Source organism: Camelus dromedarius, chromosome 20 (genome assembly GCF_036321535.1).
Source record: "Camelus dromedarius isolate mCamDro1 chromosome 20, mCamDro1.pat, whole genome shotgun sequence".
In the NCBI taxonomy this organism is placed as follows: Eukaryota; Metazoa; Chordata; class Mammalia; order Artiodactyla; family Camelidae; genus Camelus; species Camelus dromedarius.
The window spans coordinates 9,011,799-9,036,307 of NC_087455.1; the positions used below are offsets into that span (position 1 = coordinate 9,011,799).

Consider the following 24,509-nt stretch of genomic DNA (forward strand, 5'->3'; position numbering starts at 1 on the left):
CTGTCTGCACGCTCTTGGTCCCAGAAGCCTCCAGTGCACCTTCTGGGCCCAAATCTCTAGGTACTTTCTGAAAAGCAAATGCAGATACTTTCTTGGCTCAGAGAATTCTTCCAAACTCAGCCTCACACACACTTCTTTGACCTTTTCCTCTCTTCCTTGACGTCCCACTGCCATCCCAGGCGAGGCCTCATATCTGGAGTCTCCCAGTCTGCCGACCTGCTTCATGTTAAGTGTTCTGTCTTACTAGCTTTGGCTTTCTCTGCAGAACGTGGCTTCTCTTTACCTCCACTTTCTGTAGCCCTCCGACAGGGCCACCCACCCCAGCCCAGATTCATGGGTGGGCACTACAGCCCAGCCGGGGCACCTTCTCCTGGGCTGACACCAGCCAGCCCCGGGGGAGCATGGATTAGCAAGGGGAGCATGGCTGGCTCTCGGGCTCCACTTGTACCTGCCAGGTGGGTCTGAGCCGTGCACGCCCTGTGCACTCTTGCTCAGCGGCCAGGCTGGGCCCAGTGCATCTGTTCCCTCTTGCCTGGGAACGGGAATATCAGTGTGAGGCACCTTTCCTAAGGGTTTTTCCTGAAGCACAAATCCCATGCCTCGTTCTTTGATGGGAGTTCTAGAGTGCAAAACACGACATAATACCCTTGGAGATTTACAGTTGCACATTTGTATATGGAAAGCTGGAGACACCCTGCAATGAAAGAGACCTGTCCAACTCAGTGCTTTCCTAACTTGCTTGACCACAGACTTTCTTATTGTATAAGAAACGTGATCTTTCCGTGGCCCCACTTTGAGAAACACTCATTTAGATGTTTTGCTGAATCAGGTGATCCATTCATTTGTTGCTTGTTTTAATTTTTTTTCCATTTCACATCTCCTCTTCTAGAATTTATTTCTTACTTAATATTTCAGTATATAACTTCGAAGGACTTTAAGGGGTTTTTTTTTTGGTGTATATGTGTGTATATATATATATTTTTTTTAACTGAAGTATAGTCAGTTTACAGTGTGTCAATTTCTGGTGTGCAGCACAATGCTTCAGTCACACATGAACATGCATGTATTCATTTTCAAGTTCTTTTTCACCACAAGATATTGGACATAGTTCCCTGTGCTCTACAGTGTGAACTTGCTGTTTATCTATTTTATAAATATTAATTAGTATCTGCAAATCTCAATATGTTTCCTTATTTAGACTTTTCCTCTATATTTTAGCTCAAAGCCCTCCCTTTGGTACCTTTAGGTATCAACCTGGAGAAGTGGCCTATTGATTTCTGTTGAGAACTAGTAGCTTACTACGTCTTCCACTAAAAATGAACGGCCCTTTTATTGACTTATTGCCCAGCTGTGTTAAGCAGTGGAAAGTTCAGAGGGCTGGCAGAGAAGCATGACTTCAAGGTCAGTTACAACTGTTTCCCAAGCTGGATCACTTATCCGTTCTCTCACTCGTTCATCCAGAGAGCAAGGGTATCAAGAAAGGCTTCCTGGAGGACAGGCCCTGGACCTGAGCTTCAGATAATTGATAGATGTTTGTGAAACTCTTCTCTCGGGCCTGCACAGGCTCTTTTCCTTAAACAGAAACATACACAGCATTCGGCATTGGTTGATGCACCTGATATATAAGAGTGGGGTGAAATCAATACTTCGGTATTTTAAAAATGAAAAGAAATAAACTTTCTAAAATTGTGGGCTTGACTTGGCCAGCATTTACTAAGTATCCGCTCTGTTCCAGGCTCTGTGTTAAGCTTGGCTGTCACCTTACGTTTAAGAGGCTCCTTATACAGAATATTTCAGTAGTTTACACTAAGACACTATTTGTTCTATAGGAAAAGATGGACATGGGTGCAGGGCCAGATTTTTAAAACTTCCTGCTTTCTGCTTCCCCCAGTAGAGAAAACTTCTGTTTAGTTTCCTGGCAGCATTTGGCATCACAGGCGTAATAGGTAAGGAGATTCTTTTTCTGCACAGGTGACCTTGAAATATATCAGCTGATGGCAAATATCACAGCCACCAGTTAGATAAATTCTTTGATTTCTAAATTATTCACTGAGGATCAAGTGGAGTCTTACAAGGTGAAGGTGTGAGCCAAGCAGACAGAGTGGGGCAGTCCAGGCAAAGAGAGCAGCAGATGCGTCAGTTTTGTTATCAGTTAAATGAAAACAATAAATGTCTACTGTGAGGCATTACAGTGTCCTCCCAGTACGTGGTAAGCCCTGTGTGCTTGTACATGTTTATTTTATTAGATTTTTAAATTGTGTTATGAGGGTTCTTCCTAAGTAAAAGTAAGTTGCTGTAAAACATGTATCATGTGTGATAAAGATGTTCAATGAAGGCAGGGAAAATGTGGTTTGATATCACTTACATCATGGTTTTGTTCTAGTTTAAACATAGCAAATTATAGATGACATGCATGAAAATGAAATTAAAGATCTAAAAGTTGATCATGAACTGATTAATCATTTCAAGCACAACAAAGAAACTCTTAGGGTCAGGATGACTCTTTGAAGCCAAGGCTTTTTTCCTTTTGCTCTCTCATTTACCTTGGTCTTATAAATCCTAGCTATCCTTCCCCTTTTCTTATAATTATCCTCAGAAGGAGTCAAGTGCTTCACATCAGTGCAAAGAAAAATAGTGCTTTCATTTCTTGATGTAGGAGATGATGTTAAATCTAACCCATCATTTACTTAAATTGAATTAGATAAAATATAATTGCATTATTTTACATTAAGGAATTCTCATGTTCCCTGACACTCCTACACCCTACACAGTTTCCTCTGTAAAACTGTAAAACTTCCAGTAAGACTGTGCTTTCTGCTTAAATTCAGTCTTGCCAGTTCCCGATGCCCTTAGCATAAGGGTACGGTTTGGCGCCCAGTTTTCCTTAGGTCTTCCCCAGGTCTCCCAGAGCAGTCACTCACCTCTGCTCTTTCTTCATAGGCATCATGCCTTAGACCTTAGACAAGTGATTTCCACTCTCTGACTGCAGCTCCTTCTTGTCTAACGGAACTTTGGTTTTTCTTCTACTCTGAACAGCTAAGGCAGCAAGTGCCCAAACTTGACCTTGCATCCATCTTCCCTAGAGGACTTGTTTAAACAAAGGGTGTTTGGCTCCACCCTCAGAGTCTGATTAATCAGATTGAAAATTTTGTTTCTAATAAATTTCCACCTGGTCTGACACTGTTGGTCCAAGGACCACACTTTGAGAACCACCAGTCAGAATTGTCATTCTGGGCAGAAAGCTCGAATTCCCTAGTGTTATTAGAGAAGTTATAACTTTTTCCCTCCAAATCCACTATCTAATTAGTCATTTTTACTTTTATACACACCATCTGGTTTGTATCTTATAGTAATCAAATAAGTTGAATGAAGAATAAGCTGCTGGTTGATTATATCGCCCTCTTGTGTTTCTGTGTCATATTTCTTTTTAATAACTGAAGGTAAAAATAATTCTAATTCATTGTTGCAAACTTAGAAAATACAGGGGAAAAAAAGACTAAAAACCACCAATCACCTTACAATTCCTGTTAATGGGTTGAGATCAATTTATCTATCTTCTAACCTTTTTTCTGTTTATGCATACATCTTGTTTTCCTGTGTGTAATTTTTGTCATATAATATTTAAACAACGCTGGGTTCTTATTATAGTGCTGTTTTATAACCCTGTTTTTCATTTATTTATGTATTTTGAAAATGTTTTCCTTTTTCATAAAATATTATAGCCTAAGAACCTTTGCCCTGTTGGGAACATACAGCTCCTGACGCAGAACTGCCTGGGCTGAAGTGGGGTCCAGAGCCTGGGCCTCTCCCTATACCAGCCCCACCCCCAGAAGAGGGGCCTGCAGAACCCAGAGCCGCTGCCTGTGCCACTGTTTCTGGCACCTTTATAGAAGGCCACCATTTGCACCATAATTTATGCACCCAGTCTCCAATTTTGAACATTTCCATCGTTTCCACTTTTTCCCTGTTTAAGATAATAGTTGAGAGCATCTTTTGAAATCTCTGCACTTGCTGTGATGAGCATGAATTCAGTTTGTAATATTTTCATTTCCCCTCCTTCACTATTGGTTGAGTCAGTTAAGAAATGGGAAGAAACAGCCGTAGCCCAAGGCCCTGGTCGTCATATCAGTCCTTGCTCTGGTCAAATTCAGAAGCTCAGTTTCTGGAGGCATTTCCACTTTTTTCAGAAGGTTATGCCTATACTGCACCAGAAGCTTTGTAGTGGGCATTGTGGGCTGTGCCACAGAGTTTAGAGTTCTGATGGGAATTATGAATTGACCTGTCTAAATCTTCAGCATTACTGCAGGATTATGTTGTTGTTTAGTCATTGTTTTTATTTGTGACTTTTATTTGGGGGGACGACCAGAGCTGAGCTTCAGCTTATGGGGCAGTTGGAGCATCTCCTGTAGCTGTGTCAACCAGTTGCTCTGTATTTTTTTTTTTTTTTTTTTACTGTGTTCAATTGTATCTGTATTGTAACTGGAAGGTGCTTTTGAGACCTCAGAGGCCTCTCATTCAGTCGATGGCAAAAGCAAGAAGTGATGGGCTGAACCTTCACAGCTGGGGGAGGCAGGTGCAAGACTGGAGCATCCTTTCTTCCCTGGTTGTCAGACAAAGCCTCAAAGCTGCTTGAAGGAAGGTATCCTTGGTCTGTCACTGCCAACCATATCCCATCCCTCTCCTAACTCCACCCCGTGCCCCCCCCCACACACATCCCTCCCCACCTTCCATTCTGATGCTCAGCACCCCAGGAAGACCAAAACTGGTTCAGATTCTGTAACGCTTCTGAGTCTCAGAACAGCTTTCCTGGTTTGAAGAGGAACTCATTTCTTCACCTGTTGACTCAGTCAACAAGTATTTTATTCAGTGTGTGTTTAACATGTCTGCACTGGGCTCTGGGCTTGATGTAACAGCGCACTACCATATGTAAAGTGGATTAACAACAAGGATTTACTGTACAGCACAGGGAACTATATTCAGTATCTCGTAATAAACTATAATGGAAAAGAATCCTAAAAGAAGAATATAAATACATATATATGTGTAACCAAATCACTTTGCTGTGTACCTGAAACTAACACAATATTGTAAATCAACTATACTTCAATTTAAAAAGAAGCAGCAGCAGCTTTGCTCCAGACAGGGATGAAACAAGTGATTCTAAAATGCATACTCTCTTGAAATTAATCCTGTTTTGCTTGGTTGAGACTAATGGGAGATAGGGAGGAGTGGTCAGTCTAGAACAGTCAAGACCTCACTGAGGAAGTCAGGGAGACTAGAAGGCACTTTGCCAGTAGCCAAAGGAAGAGTGGTCCAGAGGGTTGGCACTTGTGCCGGGGGAAAGCACTTGAGGGGCCAATAACCTGAGAAGGGCTGGCGTGCTTGAAGGGTAGTGTGAGCGGGTGGAGGGGCTTAAGACAGGTTGCCGGGGCCAGACTTATACGGGGAGGTTGAATTTGAATCCAGTTTGATGGGAAGCAGTTGATGGGTTTTAAGCAGGAACGTAATGTGGTCTAATAATCACTTTAAAACATCAGTCTAACAGCATGACATAGCAAACAAGAATGGCCTTTGGAGTCAGTAAAAACCTTAATTAATAACCCGACCATCTGCTTTACTTACTGTTTGACCTTGGCAAGTTGCTGAACCTCTCTGAGCCTGTTTCCTCATGAGTTGGGTAAGACTAAAATCCATCTGACAGAGTTGTTTCAAGCAGTAATTTTAGATAACATATGTTAAACACAGTACCATCTGTCATTTTAATAACTGCTTCAGACTGCCTGGATTAGAACAAGGTATAGTGGGGTGCATTATCTTACAGTTTATAGAATGAGAAAGGGAACAACTATGAAACTTAGCCAGTGGAGAGAGTGGTGCAGTATAAAGGCCATTTGGGAGTCTTCCCTCATCACCTCCCCAACCTCAAAAGACCTGTTTCACCGTCTGAAATGCTATCATCGTATTTTTTCCACCACCACTGCTGAGCTATTCAAGTATAAAGAATTCTGAGAAAATAAACCAAGTTACATTTTATTAAGAGTCTCTGTTGTACCAGGCATTTCGCATACATTGCAGTTAGTATCTGTATCTCACACGGCCCCTTCGCAGCCCTGAATGACTTGTGCGCGCACACCCTAGGTGAGTGTTCGTCACCTGCTTGACAGCGTGGGAGCACGGGGCACTCTAGCAGCTGTAAAGGGTGAACGTGCAAATCCCTGAGCAGAGGGCAGGGTGGTGTCATTAACTCTCATCCCTCAACCTGTGAGCAGTATTCTTTGTTTCTCCTTAAGGCATATGCAACCCAATGAAACAGAGCTCAGCTTAATAGGTCAATAATAATAGCTGCTAATAATGGTTCATTCATGTGTAGTAGTCTGTAGTTTTCAGAGCATTCCAGTATCCGTAAGAAGATGGTGCTATAAGCAGTTCATTGACGTTAGACTTGTACCTGGTTTGTGGTTTGACCCCGCCACTTAGCCATGAACACACCTTGCAGGGCTGTCAGGAGCAGCCAGTGAAGCAGGCAGCCTTGTGTGTCAGGCCCTGGTCCCCCCACACTGGTGTGGGCTGGTTAAAAAGGTGCCAGGACACCCAATTTTATTTTTATTTTTTATTTAATTTTTTCATTGAAGTATAGTCAGTTAATGATGTGTCAGTTTCTGATGCACAGCGTAATAGTTCAGTCATACATATACATTCATATATTCCTCTTCATACTCTTTTTCATCATAGGTTACTATAAGGTATTGAACAAAGTTAAAGTTCCCTGTGCTGTACTGTAGAAACTTGTTGTTTATCTATTTTACATATAGTAGTTAGTGTCTGCAAATCTCAAAAGGACACCCATTTTTAAATCAGGAAGCCAAGTCAGCAAGGTCAAATGGTTCTCCAAAGACAGCCAGCCAGGAGAGTGATGTGTGGTCATATGCCTCTGGTCTTCTCGACTCCTGCCAAGAACTCTTTCCTCCGTATCTTAACGCCCTGGAAAACAGCCTGATGACAAGGCACCAGTGTTAAATAGCTTCAAGGTGGTGAATGACACTCTCGGGCCTGAACGAGTTAACACACTGGATGGAGTATCTAATTTATACCCAGGGATCGTCTGTGTAGCTGCTGGGAACTGGCTCATTATTATAATTGGATTTTCCGGTATGTCGAGCAAGTCAGCAGATTTGCACTAGCCTTACTTTCAGTGGAGCTGTTTCTGTCTGTAGAGGGGAAGGAGAAAGAACCAGTGGGCAATGGAGAGAGGATGTCAGAATTAACGCGGGATGACAAAGCAAGCAGATTACCTCCTTGTTAATTGATACAGCCGCATGTGCATGTCGGTGTCCTGGGGGTACCATTTGCAGAGCTGTGCTGTTCTCTCCTGCTCTCACACGGGAAAGAACAGCCACGCTGCTGAGTCACTGACCTTCCAGGCCCACGCAGGCCAGCCAGAAACTGCCCGCAGTGTGACAGCCTACGACTGCTTCTGGGCTCCTGTGTTGGGATCTGGTCAGTTGTGAACCAAACAGATGAGCTACCTCCACTTTAGAAGCATACCTTCTAGAGCAGAGAGGCAGGTGATAAATTAGTAAACCAATATGAGATCATTTCACTTTGTAGTGAAGTTGCACAGGGGTTAAAAAATCAGGGCAGAGTTTTGTATGTGTGTGTTTATACACAGAGGAAAACTTCATGAAGTCACCTCCAGTGGCTGGGATCATGAGGGCAGTTTGTATAATTTCTGGTAGTATTTAAGCAGTTGTAAGGAATAAACCATTATTTTTTACCAAAGCCAGTATTAATTACAGTTTATTTGCTTAAACAAGTCATTTTTGCATCATTATGCAAGATAGTAGACCTCAGCCACTTCCTGTCTGATTCATTCCAAATTCCTTGGTGGGCTTGATACATACGCTCACAGGGGAAATTTCCCTTTTGCGAGGGAAGGAAACAAACAGCAGTTTGTTTGGAAAGCAGATGTATTTACCACAACTAAACATCGTTCCTGAAATGGTCTTTAACGTGTTATGTGCTTAATAAAATGGAAAAGGTATATTTCTTAACACATGCTTTTCAACCTCCTGTAATCCTGAGTCACGTAAAGAATTTCTGTTAATTCAACTGTATCATTAAAGGAGAGGAAGTGGATTGGGAGTAAGCAAGAATGGGGTAATCTGAATGGTGAATAATTATGAAATAGATTTGAAAGATTTCTTACAAAATCTACTGAGGATCTTAAAGGTGGTAAGGCCAGTCTGTCCACCATGTTATTACCATTATGTTGCCGTTGCCCATGGGACACTTTTGTTACACATTCATTTGCAATGAAAGGTTTGCTCAGGCCATGAAAAGGATTCCTGAAAGAAGTGGGGGGAAGAAAAAACAGGAAAAGGACAGAATACTACAACTATGAAAACATGTGGTCCATCTCTGTCACAGAGCAGCACCTTAAAATATCTGAGAGAATTAAGTTTCCTCTTCGCTGAGATGGCCAGGGGAGGAAATTTAGTTTCGCCCAGGTATATCCTAAAAGTTTCCTCCTCTTGAGATTGCTCTGCTCTCTCTTTGACTTCTCTGTTCTATAATGACAGATGGTTATTACTGTTCACTTTTGTCTTAAAACAATCTCCTTTGCCTGTTTTTATAAACGAACCTGCTTTTTCCCGGGAAATAAGTTAACGAAGAGTTTGTAGGTTTTAAATTTTTTTCCTATGGCCTTTTCATAGGCTCATCCCTGGGAAGATTCTGAATTCATAACACATGGTATTTTGCCTTCTTGGTTTCTTATCAGCCCCCGAGAGTGTGTATGTGGATAACCACAGAGAAATTCTTAGTTCTTGGGGGTTTCCATCAGTGCAACTGCAGTCTGCCACGCCTGCCCGGTGCCTGAGCACGATGACGAGGCTGAGAGGTGATGCCGTGTGTTCATGGTGTGGTCAGTACGTGGCTTTTGAGGGACTTTACTTCTGAACAGCCCCCACACTCAGTGCAAACCACAGAGCTTTGTGATTCTTCTGTTGTTATTTCCCAAAGAATGAAGCCTTGATGAAAGCCTTGATTTAGGGCTAACAGTTAAAAATGGTTTATAATCACTGTCTCTTCGTGTTTTGTTTTAGGATTTTTTTAAAAACTTTTCTTGAATAAATAATATAGTTCATGTTACCCCTCAAAATGCAGAGGGTACACAGTTAAAGGCTCGTCTCCCACCCTGTCTTTGCCCACCCAGCATCCATTCCTGGAGGGACCAGTGCCAGCAGTCTAATCTGTATCTTCCAAGTTAATTTAAGCATAGACATATTTTCCCCCTCTTTTTATACAAATCCTTATGCATCAGTGGATACTGTTTTTCACTTTGCTTTTATTACAAAAACAACTTACCCTGGAGATATTTCCAAAGTTAGACATAAAATGCTTTCTCACTTTTATGGCTATTATTTAGAACTTCCATAATTTATTAACTAGTCCCCTGTTGATAAGCACTAAAGTTACCATCCGTAGAGAGCTTACCATCCCTGCAGAGGAGACTATACACTCGTGACTTTGCATTTCCTCCATTCTGCAGATCTGTGTTGGACACCTGCGCAGTGCTAGGGAATGTTCTAAGTTCTGGAAACACAGCAGTGAGCATACAGACCCCACTCAAAGAGCTTGCGTTCATACTGGGGACACAGCAATCAAATACGTATATAATGGTTATGTGTAGTAGGAAGTCTTGCAGGGATCTCCATGAACAGAGGAAAGGTGGGTTCTGATTAGTGGAGGCCCCCACCTCACCCACCATCCACACAGACTCCTAAGACCCTCAGGAGAGCAGGATGCAGGGATGAGGACTCCGAGCAAAATATTACTCCAGCTATCTGTCTAAGGCAGAGAATGAGTCCTGCTCATCTTTTATTTTTCCCATCTCATACTCAAGGCCAGTGTTTTTCAACCTTTTTTTTTTTTCCCTCTTTTTAATTACCTGTAAGCCTCCCACCCCAAGGAGCCTTTTTTTTTTTTAAGGCATTTTTTTCCTAATAACTTTCCCCATGAAATTTTAATACCACAGATATTTCCAATATCAGTTCACATACTGTGGCCCTTCAGAAAGCCCCACACCAGTATAGTATCATTGAGGTTATTCCTCACCCCACGCCCTGAGAGCCAAGGCCCTAGACCCTCCCGGAACGTAGACGGTACACCTGCGGCCCTCTCACGTGGGCCTGCCCGCCAGGCTGTCTGTCCATGTGGGTGCTGGTGAAATTGCCAGAGATGAAATTGTCTTGGTAGGAGTCTCTTTGTCTTTGAAATAAAAAAGGAAGAGTTGGCTGCTTCTGGTCCACGCTCTCAGGTGGTATGCAGCCGAAAACTGTCCTTGAGCGTCCGGTTGGTGGTCAGGGAGGGCAGGAACCGGAATGACTTGGAGCTGCAGGAATTCTCGGATGGGAACCACCGGAAAGGGTTAGGGAGGAGTTCAGGGCGAGGGAGAGTCTCCCGTCCTGGCCTCTCAGCTCCCACATTGCCTTATTCACGTTGAACATCCATAGGATTTTAAAAGTAAACACGTGTCCAGCACTTCCCGGGGGACGAGGAGTGCAGGAGCACTTTCCACATTCTGTGCGTTAATTCGTTCTGTCTCCACAGCAGCCACCTGCACTTTAGAGATGTAGCTTAGAGGGCCACACACAAAGCCTGTAAGTGTCAGCGTTGCTCCAGCTCACTCCACTTTCTCCCTCCGCCTCTAATAAACACATAAAATCACCATGCAGTAGAATTAGTTGCAGACTGACTGTGTCTGCCCCTGGAATGTGAGCCCTCTGAAGGCAGGCGGTGTTTTATTCATTGTTGCCTGCCCCCAGCCCCTAGCATAGTGGGTGTCACAGAATCACAGTCATTGGTGAGCGACTGATGGAAGACTGGTTGGATGGGTGATGGACTGACAAACGAATATGCTTACACGTGAGTAAAATTCTCTCTCGAATGAGGGAACCCTCCAGCCTCTCCATCCGTCCTCTGGTGCCAGGAGTCCCTGTAGTCTTGGTTCTGTGCTACCAAAACTGATTGCACCAAGATGCTAGGGGTCGCCTTGAGGACGAACTTATTGTCATCTCTTCTCAGTCTTTGTTTTCCTTGCTCTTTCCACGCTTGGCTGTCCCTCCTTTGGTTTCCCTGCCTTCCTGCTCTACGGCTCCATCTCCCTCTCTTCTATAGACTCCTCTTTGCACCAAGGCCTTGGAACAGTGGAAAAACCCATACTCCAGCCTTAGATTGCGCTACCTAAATATCTTTCTTTTTAACAGACCCTTAGGTACTGAGGCTACAGCTGTGAGCAGGAGGGTCAGGGTCCCTGCCCTCATTTCACTGAGCTTGTGTTCTGACGGAAGAGAAAAAGCTCAGTCAGCATCAGCTGGTTTTGCTGTTCTGTGTGCACTTTCTTGTTTAACTGTCTCCCTACTCTGTTTGCTTTTCAGCTCCAGGGTCTGAGCCACAATGTGATCTTCACCTTGGATTCCTTGTTGAAAGGAGACCTAAAGGGAGTCAAAGGAGTGAGTGTTTACAAATTTGATTTTCACTTCAACTTGAAAGGATTGATTTCTTTCTCTTTTAAGATCATAGTGGTACTTGTATCTGAAAGGCACCCTGAACACTTTCACTGTAAAAAAGTTGCTGTAAAATGATTAGAAAAGATGCTCCACTTCACGTACTGTTACTGACGGAGGAACGTGACGAGGCACTGTCAGGAGGCAGGTGGGGGGCATCTGCGCTGAGTCTGGGCTCCACCCTGGCAGACCCTGTGAACCCGCCTCTCAGAACCACTGGGTCCTGCCTCCTCGCTGTGACCTCGCCCTCCCACCCTCTTAGCTTCTCCTATGTTATCCGTGGTGTGATGTACCGGGAAGTGTCCTTGGTGAAGTTTCAAGTGTCCTATAAGGGAAAGCATTTTTGCTGTTACTTAAACATATTCACCTTTAAGCAAAAGTACATTCATCTTAATTTTCTCTTTTCTAAGGATCTCAAGAAACCATTTGACAAAGCTTGGAAGGATTATGAGACGAAGTTGTAAGTGTTTTTTTGTTTGTTTGTTTTGTCTCCAGTGGTTTGGGTTTTTTTCATACTGTCCTGAGTGTTCCGAGAGAAGGAACACCTGGGAGCAGGACAGAACCCCGAACTGGTGTCTTCCCGACCAGAGACAGCCATTGAGTCCGTCCTCGTAAAGGCCAGGAGGCCGGGTGGGCTGGCCGCATGAGGAGGGTTGCACCCCCGCGCTGGTGTCGGGAGTGAGGTGCGCTTTTCCTGTTGGCTGTTTCGACAGCCATGCTGGTATTAACTGTCAAGGTGTGGGTCTGTGACTGCTGCAACTTTGCTTTCATTACAGTTAGCACATAGCGATAGACCATTTACCCATTTCTGGACAGCATGGCAATTAGGAAATAATAAAAATAATTAGCTGGTGTTTGTGACATCCGTCTGCCCGCCAGGACCTGTGTGCCCTGCTTTACATGTGTGACCTCCTCACCCCAACACTCTCAGTGCGCACCTTCCACTGTTTGTTTATGGGTCAGGAAGCTGAAGCCTGGAAAGGCTAAGGGGTTTGCAGCAGGTCCTAAAGCTAGTAAGTGTCCCCTCCAGTCTGTGTGAGCCCAGAGCCAGAGCGCAGGCACTGCAGTCAGAGGCCCGGAGCCGGGACTGCTGTGCAGGATCAGGGCGCTACCGCACTGAGATCTTGGTGTGGGCCTGGCTCGCCTTCCTGCTGTATGGATCCACATTCCTTTGTTTTTACTGCTCTAAGACATTTGTAATACCAGGCTGGGGAGTGGGGTGGGGTGGGAGGAGAAGTGTATTTAAAAGCATTTAATAAAAGTCTTGGCTGTAAACTTGGATAACTCTAAACATAAGAGAATAAAAGCATTTCTGTAGGCAGCAATAACAGCAGAATGCAAACATAAGCAAAAGAAAAACAAATTCAGTGTTAAAAATTTTCCCCCCGAACCACTCCTGTAATTGCTTATGTAATAAAGTGCATTGTGGGGGCACTTGCTGCCTTAGGAATACTTTTGTGCTTTGACAGTTACAAATGCAGCTGAGAACAGAAAGGTTCTTAAAATGGTCAACTGATGTGGCTGAGTGCTGTGGGCCCGCACGTCTTCCTATATGAAAGTGGGCCGTGAATGCTCACAGGACTGCCCTGCCCAGAGGCGCCGCCATACACTTGGAACAGGGTAGAGCTAAGTGTCTGCAGGAGGGCGGGGGTCCAAAAAGGGGGGAGAATAAACTTCTGCTCTAGGCTTGTCGTGGTGTGTATCTCCTTTGTAGGACACAGGAGCAACAAAACAAGATACAATATGTGCTTTGTCAGCTGAAGTACTCCCACTATTAGGTGGTATAACTGTATTTATATAAACATCTATGTGTTAATTGAAGACTCCGAAGTGCCTGCTGGTCAATATTGTGAATATTGTAGAACAGAAAGCATCCACGGTGATCGGGGCACCCGGCTCACCGCTTCTCTCCCGCGGTGTATGAGCTTGTCTGGCTGTTCACTTGTCTGTGTTGTCCTCTAGAATCTGCAGCGACCACGTTGTCCCTGGGTATGGTGTCAGTCTCCCAGAGCCCGGCGGAGTCCGGCCTGGAGTTGGTACCCAGAGAATATTTGCTGAAGGGTTAAAGGAGCTATCCAGACCTGGAAATGTGTAATAGGAATAGTGAGTTGAGTGGGTCCTAATTGTAGGACCTCACCAGGAAGACATTGGTTTGGTCTTTGTTCTTTAATAAATCTCTGTTAACAGATTATTTTCCTAAGATAGGCTCTTTCTCATTGATACATAGTGTTTCAAGAAGAAGAAAAACAAACATTTGTCTATTTGATGTGATAGGACTCATTTGATTATGAGTTACAGAAAACTAAATGACTTAGGGGGAAAAAGTTATTAGCGTCGATCACCGAGGAGGCTGGGCATTTTCTGTGGTCTTTCATTTAGAACTCGGGAGGCAGTGAGGTGTGTTAGTTAAGATCACACACTTAGGAATCAAAGACCTGAATGAGAATCTGGGTGGTGCCACTTACCACTTTTGTGACCTTGAGCCAAAATACATAACTCTGATGATTCTCACCTGTGAAATAATACAAAAATTACCTGCTTCTCGGGGCTTTTGTGACAAGATAATATATGTTGAAGCAGCTGTCACAGTTGTCCAGCACAGGACGGTATAATGAATGGTTTCTATTTGGTTTTTTAATGATCATGTATTATTTGGTTCCAACAATACAAGTACATATACATAAAACATCATACAGGGCTTGTATCAGTTAAGAGTTACTCTGACTGTATACAATAGAAGCCCCAAAAAACAATGGCTTCAGCATTACAGTTTATCAAAGGATGTAAGCGTTCTAGGTGGACCAGGCACCCTTCATGGCACTTCTCACATGACATAAAAACGTGTCTGGCTGGTCACCTGTCTGTATTGTCCTCAGGATCTGAAGTCAGTGAGTTTATTCTGCACCTGATGATACAGGATTCTTTTCCTAATGATGACGGGGAGAGTGGATATTAAGAAAGCAACAAGTGTGCTTCTAATGGAAAAACACAGCAGCCCTCTGCCTGCCCCTCCATCTCCCCCGTCTCAGCTTCATCCAGCTCCTACCTGCTCCCTGGTTTATTTCCGTTTCCCAGCAGAATTCTCTTGCTGTTCTTCCATGGTTCGTCTGTGATGTATTGCTGTGGTAGATGAGGATTTAGCTCTCTTGCACAACCACTCCCCACCAACCACTTTCTCATCCTCCGTTTGTCCAGTAAGATTAATGCAATAATTTGTGGTTAAACCAGTCGTCAGTGTTTAAATTTTTTAAGTATAAGTATTCTTTGTCAGTCTGAACGGTGTATTATGATTGAATTTCTACTCTTATAGTACATTGCTTTGTGTTTTTTCTTAATGATGTAGTTGTCTCATTTCTTTGTTTACTTGTTTCTATATGAGTCTTTTGTGAATTTGTATTATCTATTCCAAGAGATGTCCGACACCTATTAATGTTTCTGCTTAGAAAACACATGGTGTATATTATTATAATGATTACTTACCTATTATCATTAAACTCTCTGCCAGTTCCTTCTTTGCTCTCTGGGAAACATCCTTCCAGGGCTCCCTAGATGAGCAGGGCAGCTGCCATCCCGCAGCTCCCCTTAGTGGTCCATCTCCTGTGTCCGCTTTCCTGGTGTGTCCCGTATTTTCCTGATAATAACCACGTGCAGTCCTTTCCAGGGAGCAGCTCTAGAGGAGGTAGAATTTTCAGGTTTTGGCATGTCCAACAATACCTTTGTTCTGCCATCACACAGAATGAGAATTTGGCCAAATGTAAAATTTAACCCTTTTAATCATTTTGCCTCAAAATATCTGAAGTATTGCTTCATCCATTGTTTTCTAGTTAACAGTATTGCTCAAGGGAAAAATCTGCTGCCTCTCATTCCCATTTCTTCTTTGTGTGTGACGAGGGGTTTTTTGGTTTCTTTTCAGTTAGAAAATGTTGAGATCTTCTCTTTATAAAAGGTTTTACAGTTTCTTCCAGTGCTGTGGTATGTGTGCATTGACCTTCTATTTGCAGTTTTTCAGTCCTTCATTTCTGGAAACTTTTCGTGTAATTTCCTCCCATTTGTTGTTCCCTTTTTACTCTCCTAAGACTCCTCATATGATGTTGGACTTCCTAGATTGTTCTTATAATTTTTTTTTCTTTTCTGTCGTGTTTGTCTCTCTTATGTTTTAGGTCATTTCTTCAACCTTTTTCCCCCATTATTTCAGTTGATTTGGGGAGGAGGCTGTCATGTTTTAAATTTCTAAAAGTTCTTCTTCTCAATTAGTTGGATTGGGGTTTTGTCTTTGTTTTTGTTTTTGCCTTTTTATACTTTCTTTTCTTGTTTCATAGATGTACAATTTTAGCTCTCTGAGGATTTGGTTACATTTTACACTTGATCTTAGCCAAAAGGCCAAGAAGCCATGGAATTTGGATACATTTTATAAAACTTTTTATGATTCCCTCATTGCTTCTGGTTCCCTACCCCACCCCACCCCATCTGGCAATTTGTTATTTTGATCTCTCCCTTTTATTTTGGAGCCTTTCCTCAATTATCTTGCAGTCTTTGACTGCCCAATCATATTTCCATGCAGGGCACCCAAACATTGACTTAAAGGTCATGTACATCAGCAGGGCTTGTCAAAAAAGCACTGAGCTGCCTCTTCAGGTTTTAAGTTTTCGGACGTCAGGACAGCTTTTCACCAGGGTGATTCTAAATGTCGGTATCAAAAGGTCTGTCTTCCGGGACCACTCAGTTCCTTGTACCTCCTGTCTAGTAACTGTGTGTCATTCTGGAAGCTGCACAAGCCAGGGACACAGGGGGCCCTGTTGTTTGGGGTGCAGACTTTGTCTCTTTTTCTCTTCAGCCCTGCTCTTCCAAATCTTTGTTGAATTCTCTCATCCTTTTTTGTCTCCAGGTCCTGTCTTTGAGAGATTATACTTTTTTAATGACTTTATCATTTTAGTGGGATTGCTGAAGGAAGAAGAAATAAGTGCATGTGGGCAAGTCGCCGTGTTAACCCAGACGTCTTGGTTACTACTGTGCAGTTGTGCCTGCCTCTCATGCTTCTCCTCAAGCGTCTGTAGCTTCCTGCTTCCCTTGCCCCACGCCAGTAGACAGAGAGCTGAGGCTTACTCTCCTGGTAAAACCCCTGCCAGTTATGCCTTTCAGCCTCCAAGGTGGCATGATGAAAGAATTGCTTAGTTGTGGCATGAGGGTATTAGAGCGAATCCCAACCAGACTTGTAGAAGGTTTTCCCTTGGTTGATGGCTTGTTTTTTCCACTGTGTTTGTATGTAGACAAGGATACTGGCTTTCTTTGGGATTTGATTGCCTACCACTGTGATTCAAAAGGAGATTTGAAGGTTAAGTCATTTAGTCTTTGCATTCAGAACTAGAAATTACAGGCTCTTTCTGAAATTAAAAGTCTGGTTTGACATTAAATGAATTTTCGGTAAAAGGGCCATGACTATCGGTGTTATTACCAAAGATTATCTGTCATAGCCAAGTGTTAGCCTTAGGTACTGTAGGTTTAATGTGGCCCCTCCTTGTTTCCCTGGTTCCCCTCCTGGCCCTGTTTCCACTGAAGAACATTTTCACAGCATTCCAAATCATAGATTGGGATTCTGCCTAAATCCTTATTTTGTGCAATCCAATGCCAGGTGGTTGAGTGATTAAAATATTATTGGGGTATGAAAACAGCTCAGGGTTAGAGGAATATTGGAAATTACCTTTGACTGGTTTTTGTGCATACCTACAAAGACCCATTATATACTTTTAATTGTCTTGAAATAATTCTAACTCTCTATTGATAATTAAGATGTGCCTCAGGCCTCCAACCTTCTGATTCTTTTTCATCATAAAGTTCTTTTACTCAAGAAAAAGCAAACTGTCAAAATTACTTCACACCAACCACAATGTAAGAGAACTTACATGAATCCATTCATGTGTGAGATCAAAGGTACAATGTCAGGAGTTTCCTTGGTGAAAATCCATGGAACGTGTTGATGCTCTTTGAACTTAGATTTTCACTTCTGATCGGCGTTGCCACTTTAATAGTTCCTGCCTTTTACCGCTAGTAATTAAGAAATAATCAGGTGGCTGTCATTAAAGGAAAGATACAAGCGTGGTTTTTGTGATGATGGCATCTGCTTTAATTACAGTACAAAAATTGAGAAGGAGAAAAGGGAGCATGCCAAACAGCACGGGATGATCCGCACGGAGATCACCGGAGCCGAGATCGCAGAAGAGATGGAGAAGGAGAGGCGCCTCTTCCAGCTCCAGATGTGCGAGGTAGGAACCGACTTTCCAACCATTTGCCTGTCATTTGATGACCTGTCATCTTTCCTGCTAGTCAGCAGTCTTTGTGCTTAAATGCAGGCTGTGTTTGATGATTAGAGGAGAGGACTGTTCCTCAAGGATTCTAATCTCCGTTTTTCTCCAAACCCTTTGGGATCCGCCGTTTCACTGTTGTCTCATATTTTGAGCCTGGGTCCTATGGGACTCTTTAAGCCAAAACAGGATTCTTTGGTGAGAACTTTAATATTGCTTGTGAGTGGGTGTGGAAAAAAAAATCACTGGTGAATATTAAGTTTTACTGGTACAGGTGTAGAGCATGTTTTTTTTTTAACCACGTGTCCAGTTTGAATGAAAGCTTAAATGAAGTTGTTGTTAAGAAAGTCTGAGTTCATGAAGAAAAATGCAATGAAAGCATGTTGCCTTAGACTTAAGACAGTGGTTCTCAAACTGGGTTCCCACTGAGTACTGGCATTCCTTGGTCTAGAGACCAGCCCATTCTGATGCTGACACTGAGAAATGGAATTTCTTTTGCAGTTTTCAGAAAATATTAAAGACGATAGAATTTTTTCCATTTTAAATTTTTCTTCCTCACTTTTTTTCCTTTATTTCTGCCCCCCCCCCATAAGCCTCTGGCTCCCTCTTGAACTTGTCTGTTCATGAATAATTTCCACGTAATAAACCAAATGAACAAGAAGCAAACAGTATCAACAGAAAATCTTGGCCAGTTGTGAAAATCAGAGCCACTGGTGTTCAGTGTATAAACTAATAATGCATAATTTTTATTATTTTTTTCTTTCACTTTTTAATAGCAAAAGTACTTTCCAATTTACCTCTTTGGTCTAAAAGCTTGTGTCTTATATCATGTTCCTTAAAAAGAATGGCATTTGTTTTTCAGTCCTTCTTTCTGGTTTTGAGCACGTGAACTCTGAGTTTGAGATCCACTGCACCAGGGGAAAATAATCAATTATTCCAGAATGTTTTGCTGTGTTTGATTTTCGCTTGTCTAGTAAACTAATCGTAAGCGTTTATAAAATGCTAACATGCTAATCAATTTGTGTTGTCCACTTGTATCTGTGTCAAATCAGCATTCCCTAAATTGAGCTCACACTGTCTGGCGGCGGCCGGGCCTCAGTTACTTGTGCCGATTCACCGCTGGTGATGTACCACCCACCCCTGTGACCGAGGAACCCAGTCTGTAATGACCAACATGCAATTCTGTTTTATTTCCACAGTATCTCATTAAAGTTAATGAGATCAAGACCAAAAAGGGTGTGGATCTGCTGCAGAATCTGATAAAGTATTATCACGCACAGTGCAAGTAAGTGGAATATTGCAGTCATAATTATTAGCCCAAGTAAGGCCCCCTTCACTTGATTTTAGTTTAGGGTGAAATTTTTCAGCTTTCATCAGTTTCAGCTTTCCTAGAAACAGGTCGCTGCTTTGAAATGTGTACAGAAATAAGTGACTCTGTCGGTCTGCTCGGTTACAAAACTTAAGCAGCAAATCTGATCTCACCTGATTTTAGAAGATCTCTGTTGCTCTCAAAATCTGTAAGTCTGTATAGGAGGGTTTAACATATACCAAGATGAGTTTTCCAAAATATAAGATGTTTTGTAAACTACACATGTATTAGCTCTTGTTGGTAAAGGTGGAAAGAAGAGTAGCTTTAATCTGTACAGATCGTGTCTTCCCTTTGTTCTTGGCTTTTTCCCTCCCCACGAGTGTTTATCAATCTCCTAGCGGAAGCCAAGTGCGTTGCTAGGTTCTGGGGTACAGAGATGAAACAAGGCCTTTGCTGTTAGGAGTTAATTGCCTGGTACAAGAAGTCAGTCAGGTTCATCAGTATTCAGAATGAGGCTGGAAAGTGACTATTAACACGAGGCATTAAGAGGAGAGACTTCTGGCCAAGAAGATAAAGGAGGGCTCCTTGAAGGAGGTGGTGGCTGTCATTCGGCCATTGGAATCTGGTTGAAGCATCTACCTCAGGCAGAGAAAGATCAGCAGAAGACAACCCTACACAGTAAAAAAAAAAAAAAAAAAAAAAAAAATCCTTTCATGGAGAGAGATTCAAAGACACCCAGTAGTAGAACTGGGCCATAATGTGACTCAGCCCCAGCTGCCCCGTGGCTGAACCTCAGGATGACATCACAGCTGGAAATCAGTCGAGTTTCCTTTTGAGAACTACTCTTACTCCTTCCTGCTTCAGTCAGTCCCTCCAAACCCTTAATCGTATAGTGGACCTAGAAAGCATCCTCTACTGAGATTTAAAAAGAGAGAAATTTCATATTTTGAGAACTTAACCAAAATGATTTTCCAAAAATGATTTTTAGTACCACGTCAGGCAGAGCTCAGGAGTGAATTTACTCCAGTAATATCGTCGTATTACCTCAGTGGGGACACAGCTGCTTAAAATGAGAAAATAAAGGAAACAGGAAAGAAGAGCTTTTGTTTCAGCTCTTCATTCAGCTCACCCACACCAATCACTCCTCACTTCCGAGCACGAGCATTGTCAGTAGCGTGCGACTTGCAAAACAAGCACATTATTCTACTGCTTGCCCACTCCTTTCTCCACCCAGCAGGTAGCATTATGATCTGCAGAATCAAGAGCACTTACAAACATTATTGTTCTTCACCTTACAGGTAACAGTAGCTCACACGTATCAAGAGCATTCAGAAAATTGTAGCTCAGAAAAGATCAGTGCTGTGCCCAAAGTCACGCTCATTCGTTGAATAGATGCTCAGTAAACGTGTCAGAACAGACAAAGCGCAGGAAACCAAAGAAAAAAATAAAACAGACTTTGAAGTTAAAAACCTCTGTGAGTGAAAGGACGCTAATAAGAAAGTGAGAAGACCACCCACCGAAGGGGAGAAAGTATTTGCAAATCATTTATCTGATAAGGATCTAGTATCCAGAACATATAAAGAACTCTTACAGCAAAGAGATAAGCAGGTCATAAAAATGGGCAAAGAATTTGAATCACCATTTCTCCAAAAAAGACATGCAAATGGCCAAAAAGCCCATGATTAAACGCTCAATATCAATAGTCATTAGAGAAATGCAAGTCAAGCCACAGTGTGAGACCACATCACTCCCGCTAGGCTGACTATAATTAAAGACAACAGCGACATGACAGAAAATAAGTCTAGGTGAACAAGTGGAGAAATTGGAATCCTCAGTATGTTGCTGGTAGAAAAGTAAATTGAGGCAACTGCTTTGGAAAACACTTTGTCGGTTCCTCACGTTAAATATAGAGTCATATGATCTAGCCATTCCACCCCTAGGTATACACCCAGGATAACTGAAAACAGGTATTTAACAAAAACGTGCTCATGAGTGTTGATAGCAGCATTATTCACAGTAGCTAAAATGTGGAAACACCCAAATACCCATTAGCTGATGAATGGATAAGCAAACTATGGTCTAGCCATACCCTTCAGTGTTACCCAACTACAAAAGGGAGTGAAGGATTGATACATGCTACAACATGGATAAACATTTAAGGCATTCTTCTGAGTGAGAGAAGCCAGATGCCAAAGATTACATACAATATGATTCCATTTAAATGAAATGTCCAGAAAAGGCAAGTCCACTGAGATAGAGAGCAGACTGCTGTTCGCTGGGGAAGAGGGGAAGAGAGAACTTGGCATTCATTGCTAACAGGTGTAGTGTTTCTTTTTGGGGTGATGGAAATGCTCTGGAATTAGGGAGGGGTGACAGTTGCACAGCATTGTGAATATACTAAACACTCCTGAACTGAACACTTCAAAATGGTGAGTTTTACGTTACATGAATTTTGTCTCGATTTTTTAAAATGGAAAAAAAATGAACAACAAAAAACAAAAACAAAGATTCATAGAACTTATAGTTAGAAGGTGACAGAACCAAGTCTTAACCCAGGTCTTTCTAACTCCAGGGCGCATGCTTTTAGTTTGCAAGAAGTTCTGATTTAGTAAGCCTGGGATTGGACCTGGACATCTATATTTTTAAGAATCTCCATATGTGAGTCCAGTATACCACTCTCTACTTCTTTGATCTGAACTGTCAAGATGTGTTTGCAGCTAATTAGTACCTACACTACCCCTGGGTGTTCAAGTTTCTTAAATACCACAGGAGATGCACCGACTGTGTCTGGGAGAAAATGTCCCCGTCACCATGATAGCTGGGAATCAGTACCTGACTGAGTCGAAGCCTGAAGCTTGGAAATCAGGCTTTCATGAGAGGTTGATGGTTGATTTGTTAGGAGGTTACTGTATTTTTTATGTGCTTTGTAGTTTGATTTGTTTTATAGTCCATACTCTGTGCTACTCCAGGACACCCCAACTTCTTTTGAAAATAATGTAATGCTCTCTGTGCCTTTCAGCTTTTGGCCAAATGATACCTCTTTCTGAACCAAGCAGAACATGTGATTAAAGGGGTACCAGAGAGATTCTCTCTCTCTCTTTTTTTTTTTTTTAAATTAAAGGCAGGAAGAACAGTGTTTTCCCTCCCATCATTGCTTTGAATGACTTAAGAAAGACGTGAAGTGTGTAGCAAGTCTCTGGCTGGAGAAGGTTCTGCTTTGTTCTAAGGAGGGTGTGTCCTGATGGATGGGTGACCATGTCAGGAACTCCTGAGCTTGCTCTCTGCGGCTGAGGTTGTGTTACACACAGCCCAGCAGTGTAAATATGAGGGTCATCCCGCCCATCTCTTGGCTAATACAATTTTCAAGCACCCTATGTCATTAAAATACGGTCCTGTTTCTTCCAAGCTGCTTATTCTAAAAGTGAACCAGTCCTGCTGTGTCCCTAAGGTCAGAGAAAAGAGGAAACCCATGTTGCTGGCCTGCGGCTATCATGTATTGAGCTGCTTCTCTGTGCCTGGCATTTTAACAGCATTATCCCGTGCTCACAAGAACCCTCCAAGGTACACGTGATCCTCTCGACTTCCTGTAGAAGGACACTGGGGCACAGGGCTCTAGAGATAATGCTTTTATTCAGTGGCAGGGTCAGGATTTGGACCCAGATCAGCCTGATACATATATTTTTTAATTACCTGTGGTCCAGAGTTAGAAAGATTTATACTCAAAGCCCAGCTCTGCCCTTCATGACTGGATCACTGCAGTCAACCCACTTGACCTCTCTGGGTCTCAAATTCTTTATCTGTCTTACAGGTTAATAATAATAACTACCTATTTTGTTAGATTGTAATAGGACCTTGACAAAGGGACAGTCTATGAACTGTGCATCATAGTGAGTGACTGGCACAGAGTAAATAATCAGTTACAGGCTAGCTGCCGTTATGATTATTACTGTCAGTCATCACTGCCTGTTTTCCAAAGATCCCATCATATTTCAGTAACTTACAGAGAAATCGGCTAAGAAACAACCAAGATGTTAGAGTTTATGTCCCCTCCTACTAGGAAAGCGTACATGTTCAAGTTGAGTGATACGTCATCAGAACCGACCCTGTGCTTCACCTTCCAGTTAACAGAACACTTTGACCTGTAGTAGCTTGTCTGACGCCCCTTGAAGCCAGAGAACGCCCGCGTTTGGAGGTGAGCAGGCTCATGTTCACACAGGGTCAGTAACCTGCGCCAAGTGATACATAACAGTCAGGTTTGGAGCCAAAATATGGTATCTCTTGATTCAAGCCTGTGTATTTCCACTGAACCAGAGCCAGCTGAGAGAGAGGGAGGGAGGGAACAGAGAAGGTGGTGCCCTTGGTGGAAGGCAGCTCTTCCAACCCCACTCCACCCCCTCACTGGTAGGTGGGAGAATCCAGCTTGGAGGCAGGTGCTCACCAGGGGGACAGTGCAGTCCACAGCATATTGACCTTTGCTCTTTGTGGTGTCACTAATTACTGTCAGGCTGTGTGACTTCCTTGCAGCCTGCCCCCGCCACCCCACCCCCTACTTCTCACCAAAAACTAGAAGTTTACCCTTAAAATAACCATCTGAGAGGGGTCCACTCAGCCTTGTCCTTCCGGGCTAAACGTTGATGCTTTAATTTTGTTTTGCCTGAGTATAGGATCTTATTTAGAAAGTGGAATTAATGAAAAATAGGGGAAAAATCAGTAATCTCTCTCTGAAGATTACTGGGTTTATGTATATGATTTGTTGACAAAAATTGGCTCATACTGTAGGTTAAAATGATTCCTCATTACGTTGATTTTTCTGTCTGTGTTTGTAGTGTTCTGAAGAGTTTATAGGCAAATAGACTAGGTCTTTCTTCAGCCTTTTAATTGGTAGGAACTTGCACCCTTTCCAGCTTGCTTTCACTGCTGGTAAAGAACCTCTCATTGTTATCAACGCCATCTCAAACTAAGTCAGTGCCTTCTTTCTCCATAGAATGTATGTTTTATGACATTTCTTGCATGCTGTTCAAGTCTCAGTTTGCTTATTCTTAATCTGGCGCAGCACTGTCCAGGAGAACTTCCTAAAATGATGGAAATGTTGATATTCTTTGCTATCTAACGTGGTTCCCACCAGCCACATGTGGCTACTGAGCACTTGAAATGTGGCTCGTGAGACTTCATGAACTGAATTTTAAATTGACTTAACTAAATTTCCTGCATGTGGCTGGTGGAAAACACAGATCTAGAGCATTCTCATTTAAACTCACTTTTTTTTTTAACATGATGATTTAAACTCCCTTCACATTGAAAGTGAAAATGAAACACCTTTACAAAAATATCTTC

The 24,509-nt window shown here is 42.6% G+C and overlaps 1 protein-coding gene across 5 annotated transcripts in view; it reads left to right on the forward strand.

The window, feature by feature from the left end:
* The window catches only part of ASAP1 (ArfGAP with SH3 domain, ankyrin repeat and PH domain 1), a 313,187-nt gene that overhangs the window by 216,888 nt on the left and 71,790 nt on the right, over positions 1-24,509 (forward strand). For all 5 annotated transcript variants that reach the window (XM_064476843.1, XM_064476844.1, XM_064476839.1 and 2 more), the window contains 4 exons: positions 11,439-11,513; positions 11,978-12,027; positions 17,698-17,827; positions 19,066-19,151. In XM_064476843.1, the coding sequence (XP_064332913.1) occupies positions 11,439-11,513; positions 11,978-12,027; positions 17,698-17,827; positions 19,066-19,151 (341 nt within the window). The remainder of the gene's footprint in view (positions 1-11,438; positions 11,514-11,977; positions 12,028-17,697; positions 17,828-19,065; positions 19,152-24,509) is intronic.